The 6,972-nt window shown below is 38.2% G+C and overlaps 1 protein-coding gene across 1 annotated transcript; it reads left to right on the top strand.

Moving 5' to 3' along the window:
* Positions 1 to 1,720: 1,720 nt before the first annotated feature.
* On the top strand, positions 1,721 to 5,918 carry LOC105935437 (toll-like receptor 5). Its single transcript, XM_012875815.3, has 2 exons — positions 1,721 to 1,926; positions 3,975 to 5,918. The coding sequence occupies exons 1-2, from the start codon at positions 1,879 to 1,881 to the stop codon at positions 5,850 to 5,852; spliced, it is 1,926 nt and encodes a 641-aa protein (XP_012731269.2). The 5' UTR covers positions 1,721 to 1,878; the 3' UTR covers positions 5,853 to 5,918.
* The last annotated feature ends 1,054 nt before the right edge of the window (positions 5,919 to 6,972 follow it).

A 6,972-nucleotide genomic window follows, 5' to 3' on the forward strand; every position in this document is an offset into this window, starting at 1 on the left:
ACACCAGGAATACTAATTTATGACTTTAAAACTAGGTTGCTGGGGGAAATTCTGCTGCGTTTCTACTGTTTGTTTTTTTTCCTTTCTGTGTTTGACAAACCTTTATTTGCCAGAAGTTGTGAAATTCAGCAGGCCTGTGGTAAAAACCTCACAGAAGCATACACTTTGATTACTAAAAATGTTGTTTAAAAAAAAAAAAAAAAAAAAATATATATATATATATATATATATATATATATATATATTATAATAGTATATATATATACTATATTATCATATTATAGATTATCTAGGTATTGGACTGGACACGACTATGCAGATGTGTGTCTCATATATATCTCCTCGATCTTCTATAGATAGAGAGATAGAGAGAGAGAGAGAGACAGAGAGAGAGATAGAGATCTAGAGAGATCTCTCTGAGAGAGAGATCTCTCTCTCTCTCTCTCTCTCTCTCTCTCTCTCTCTCTCTCTCTCTCTCTCTCTCCCTCTCTCTCTCTATCTCTCTCTCTCTCTCTCCTCTCCTCTCTCTATCTCTCCTCTCTCTCTCTCTATCTCTCTCTCTCTATCTCTCTACCTACTATCTCTCTCTATCTCTCTATCTCTCTATCTCTCTCTCTCTCTATCTCTCTATATCTCTCTATATATCTATATCTATATCTATCTCTATATATATATATATATATATATTACTGCTTGGTTTAACATAAATCAAATGGCTAATCCTTGATTTATCCACATTACAGTTTTTTTTTCCAAATGAACTTTTTACCCCTGTAAATAATTTGTCAGATCTTTGGGGAAAGCGCTTTCAGTACATTCACTGAATCTCATTTGTCTACTAACAGACAAAGATCAGAAAGTTCTGCAATAAGCAGAGACATAATCAGGAAACTCCAGTGTGAATGAGGAATAGAAATGTACATATCATTGTCATAATGTACAAATTGTGCAGTGTGTGCCTAAAACAAATAGTAGAGGAGTAAAAAAAAACTGTAAAAGCAGATGTGCTGCACACGTTAGTACCATTAAATTTATGAGCATATTTGTAGTTAAAATCCAGAGAAAACTTTAAAGAACACCCAGGAAACAAGACCTTGTGATGAAACTGAAAAACTCTAGCAATGTCTGGATCTTCAGAAAATAAAGAAAGACTTAAGGGTTTTTGCACGGTACTGCATATCTAAAAATATCTAGTCCATTTCTGAATCTTCACAGGTAATCTGCAAAACAATAAGGCTGGTCATAAATGTATTTATTTTCACAATGTTGTAGTTTCATGCATGCATCCATCTATTTAGTGGCCATTGAGCAAGAGGCAGGGTACACCCTGGCCAGGTCACCAGTCCGTCACAGTAGTTTTTATACATGTTGCTCAAAACTATAACAACTGTATGTTTTCATTTTCATCAGGGACTAACTTTGACTTCCCATTTTTTGTCACACTATACCTTTATATATTTTCATGATATATTTCCGCTGTCAGTTGAGGCAAAGGGTCAACGATTCCTATTTTTCTAATGTCCTGGTGCCAAACAGTTCAGAACATCTAGTCTCAAAATCAGAGAGGACATGATGTGTTTTCAACCGTTTCCCTTTTCCACAACCAAAACTTTGCAAAAAAGGACATTTTCTGAGAACAGACAGTTGTGCAATGCACCATGTTGCCCTAACTGTGCAAACCAGCAGAGGACCGTAAACATGCAGAGGAACTTCCCTGCCTCTTGTAAACCTGGACACTGCGAAAAGGGGAAATCCTGCTCAAGAGGAATACTGACGTAAACAATCACAGATAAAAAGCCTGCTCAGCCGGAGCCTCTGCAGCAAACAGAGAGCTTTGTGGAGAGATTTCTTTAATCTAAGAGAAGAAGCGATATACAGATGTGGACACTTTGCCTTCAGATGGTCGTGGTTGGTGTTTTTATGCAGGTATGGACACATATAATGAACAATTTAAGTTTCGCAGAGCACTAATGTTGTTTGGTATGTTTAAAATACGTAAGATAAAGGTGGAAGTTTATTTTTTTTTACGTTTTTGGTTTGTTGGTTTGGGCTAATAACTTTTGTTTCATCTGTATTATTAGTTAGCCTGAAATTAACACATAGAAATCTGTATTTTGCATTTTTTAAAGGGAACTCAAGCAAAGTTATATGAAGCAAAAATCTAAAAACTGATTTTTGATACAGAAATTCTATTTTTAGGCAATGTTGTGGGTTACACAGTCATGTGGCGACTGCTCTGTGCTCAGTTGTTTAGCTGACAGTCACCGGCACCCGAAGAAGGTTTTCCTAGGGTGCTGGATTACATGAATGGAAAATTTTGTGAAAAGAAAAAATGTGTAAAAAAAAAAAAGGGAACGTAAGAAATCTAAAACATTTTCCAGCACTTCATAGTGTTCAATTGTCCAGAAAACTTGCTTGATCTAGACCACAGGTGTCAAACTCAAGGCCCGTCAAGACAATTTATCTAAAAAAAGGATTATCATGTGAGGTATATATTGTTTTAAAGTGTATAAAGTGGCTAAAACTGTTCCATCTGTAGTGAACATTGATTTTTTTTTAACTGTGTAGTAAAAGCATCCTGCCACTAGATGTCAGTACATTAAAACAACCCAGAAATGTCCAAAAAGAGAAAAAGTGATGCAGAATGATGAAGGTTTAAAGTGTATCTCACCCCAATATCAACTTCTTTTTTGCAGATAAACTGTATAAACTGGGCCTAGGGGTGCTAATTTTATGTTGCCAAGAAATTCTTTAGTTTTATGTGAACTGAAATGAAATCATAAAATCAAAAGTATCATCTCTGCAGGTGCAACGGGTCCTTTTAATGACTTCATGATGCCAAAGTGGGCCGATATGAAAATGAGTTTGACACCCCTGATCTAGATAGTCTATAATTAAGAGGAACATGAGAGTACAGTGATGGAGACAAGCTGAAGGATGCTATTAAAGCAACCTGGGCTCCCTTAACACATCAGCAAAGCCCCAAGCTGATCGACTCCAAGCCATATCGCACAAATGCATTCATGCAAAAGGAGACGAGTCTAGGTGTCAACTGCATGTGCTGCACAGCAGGGGTTCCAAGGACCCCTTTAGATTCCTCATGCTGATAGTATTATCAAAAAAAAGCCTTTTGTACTGTTAAATACATTAGAAAATATGTATATTTTTACAAATATATATAAATACGCCTAATATTAGAGATTTGTGGTGAATATATCCTTATTCTCGATAAAGCCAAACTCAATGTAGCTGTTGTCATACTTCCAAATTTTAGCTGATTTGGTTTTTACCTTACAAGATGAAGTGGACGGAGTTAACTATATATATATATATATATATATATATATATATATATATATATATATATATATATATATATATATATATATATATATATATATATATATATATATATATATGCATTGTGTTGATTTAACTCAACCCCGACGCATCCTCTGCAGTGGCTCCTCAGGCCCAACAACAAGTGTTTCACGTGGTTCGTGGACCCCTGGGGGTCCAGGGACCCCAGTTTGAGGGCCGCAGCTGTACAGTAGACAGATATATTTGTCTGTATCAAAAACAAATTTTCTATTGGTCTTATGGTCTATTCTAATTCTCAGGGGGAAAAAATATTTTTTTTGAAATGAAATGAAATTTATTCGAACATGAACATGATACAAATATAAAAATAAAATAGTGCACAGTAACAAGAAGTGCATAAGAAAGAAGAGAAAACACAGATTTTTGTTTCAGTTAACATATGCTCAAAATGGGGTAGGAAGAAGTGAGAACTTATAAACTCCTACCCCTAAACACTTAGTGTTTAAACACTTAGTGCAAATAAGTTGGACTTTCATTTGCTGTAATCAATAATCTACAAAATTAACACAAATAACTGCTTTAAATGTAATGAATCAATGTAAGTTTTAGGGTTAATTACCAAAATCTGTGACTTTTCTCATTTAAATTCACAGATGCCAGGCTGCTTCCCGTCATGCCTCATCACAGGCTCCATCGCCCACTGTGGGTTTAGAAACCTGCGCTCGGTTCCGCCTCTTCCCCCCTACGTCACCCACTTGTTCCTGGAGAACAATCGGATCAGTGAGATCAACGCCACCTCGCTGTACGGCCTGGAGAACCTGCGGGTGCTGGACCTCGGGCAGCAGAAGGTGCCACTCGTGATCCGGAACAACGCCTTCAGCGGACAAACCCGCCTCAGGACGCTGGTGCTCGGGTCAAACCCCGGTCTCCAGCTGGAACCGCTGGCCTTTGCCGGATTGTCCAGTCTCCAGCGTCTCCACTTGGATTACTGTTCGCTTAACGAGTCCGTTCTGACGGAGCGTTATCTGGAACCACTTGCGTCTCTGCAGACTCTGGATCTGTTCGGGAACCAGATTAAGAGACTCTGGCCTTCGGCGTTCTTCGCGAACATGACTGATTTCACCAACCTGAAACTGGATCTGAACCAAATCGATGAAATCTGTGAGTCTGACCTTGTTGGCTTCAAGGGAAAACACTTCACACGTTTCAGCCTTAATAGTGTCTACCTGAGGAACATGTCGAAAGACAGTTTTGACTGGCAGAAATGTGGGAATCCCTTCAGAGGAATGTCGTTCGAGACTCTCGACTTGTCCTACAGCGGACTCAGTCTGGATAAGTTAAATCTGTTTTTCAGAGCCATCGAGGGGACGAACATATCTCACCTTAAAGTCTCTGGACACATAGGGAAAGGATTCTCATTCAACAATCTCCCAGATCCAGACCTCCACCACTTTGAAGGCCTGAAAAACAGTTCAGTCCTCTCCTTGGATTTGTCCAAGAACAGAATATTTGCACTGAGTCGTGGAGTTTTCAGTCCACTGGCAGATCTCAAAACTATAGATCTTTCTCAAAATGAAGTGAATCAGATACATAGAAATGCCTTCGAAGGTCTTCAGGGTAATTTGAAAATGCTCAACCTGTCACACAATCTGCTCGGGGAAATCTATTCCCACACCTTTGCCTGCCTGACAAACCTGGAAATTTTAGATTTGTCTTTCAATCATGTCGGCGTTTTGGGTTACGACTCATTTACTGGACTCCCAAACCTGAAATTCCTGGATTTGACCGACAACTCCTTGCAGGGATTAGGCTTTCCCTCGTCTTTACCAAATCTAGACGTCCTTAATCTCAAAAACAACAAGCTGACTTCCTCATCGGTGAACACCATCCCTCAGTTTGCCCGTAACGTCTCCTCTCTGAACGTTCAAAACAACAGATTTACAGACCTGGGGGACGTTCACACCGTTTCCCATCAGATGAAACGCCTCAAGCTTCTTTTTTATGGGGGCAACACGATCAAGTGGTGCACGCTTCGTAGGCGTGTTGCTCCAGCTAACGTTAACGTTCTGGATCTTCATGGCAGCTCTTTGCAGTCTATCTGGGCTCAGGGCAATTGCCTGGATCTGTTCAGCTACTTTGGAAACGTGACCAGCCTCAACTTGAGCTCCAACGGTTTGAGTTCCCTTCCTGGGGGCGTCTTTAAGGGGCTCGCCTCAGTGCTGACGATGGACCTCTCATCCAACGCCCTGACGTATCTCCAACCCGACGTGTTGCCCAAACGTCTGGAATCCCTCAACCTCTCCAACAACTTCCTGGCTTCCCCGGACCCGGCTGCTTTCCGCTCGCTCAGCTTCCTAGATCTGTCCAAGAACAGGTTTTTCTGCAGCGCTGATCTGAAGAGCTTCCTGACGTGGCTGAAACAGACCAAGGTGAAGTTCCTGGGTCCTGTAGAGGAGTTCAGGTGTGCATTTCCGGCTGGTTTCCGCGGTATATCACTGTTGGACTATTCTGCTCGGTTAAAATGGCAATGAGGGCTATAACAAGGGATTAAATGTTCACTTTATCTTGAAATTGAACTGCACTGCAAAAAGGGATCTAAAAGTGAGTAAAATTGTTTTCCTTGATTTGAGCAGCTAAATAAGACTATTTGCCAATGGAATGAGTATTTTTACCCCTAAAACAAGATTATTAGCTATCCTGTTTTTGAAATAAGATGATGGAGATTAATTCAAAAATCTTGAATTAATCTTGAATTAATCAGTTTATATATATATATATATATATATATATATATATATATATATATATATATATATATATATATATATATATATATATATATACACTGTATATTTTAAACCTTTTCTGGATTCACTTTGTGTCCAGCAGATGGAGCTCCAGGGCCAGTTATCCACTGATGCTGCGTTAACTATACCGAGATTAAAATAAATGCAGCAATATGTTAAATAAACTACTCATAGAATTGGCCATTATCCCCCCAATCCTTTAAAGAAAGAAAAAAAGGTTTCAAAACGAGAATAATAACGTGAGAAAAGGGTATGAAGAAAAAAAAAATAATGGAGTCTTCAGACCCCCAGAGGACAAATTGTATTTAATGTCAATTTTGTATTTAATTATTTATTTTACTAAACACACAACTTACAAATAAAGCGAAGAACACAATATGTTATTTACAATTTTTGAATACCTATAGAACAGTGCCTAATTGAAAGTTTGCGGTTTGTTATCATTAAATCCCTGTTATTCATCTTGCTGCTTTTCCCGTCTGTAATTTGGTCCTCCAGAAAACCCACCAAACATGATAAGTTGTGTTTTAGTAATCATCATTTTTGTTTCATTTTAATTTTATAATAAATACAACCTTTTCCTCAAAAGAAGACCAGGATTTCATTCATAAAATTGTCTCAATACTGTGAGGGTTTAAAAAAAGAGAGAGAGAGAGAAAAGAAAGATATCCTCTGGTCTTTTTTTAAGATCAACAAAAATGGAAAACAATTGACTCTCCAAAGAATGAGAAAATCTATACGCTTTACTTTTACTAGAGGTTTTTACAGATCCCTGTCTCTGTGCATGATTTGATCACTTTGATCACTTTGTTCAAATCATAAACATGTTGCATGTTAAGTTTGT

The sequence above is a fragment of the Fundulus heteroclitus genome, chromosome 15 (genome assembly GCF_011125445.2).
Source record: "Fundulus heteroclitus isolate FHET01 chromosome 15, MU-UCD_Fhet_4.1, whole genome shotgun sequence".
Classification (NCBI taxonomy): Eukaryota; Metazoa; Chordata; class Actinopteri; order Cyprinodontiformes; family Fundulidae; genus Fundulus; species Fundulus heteroclitus.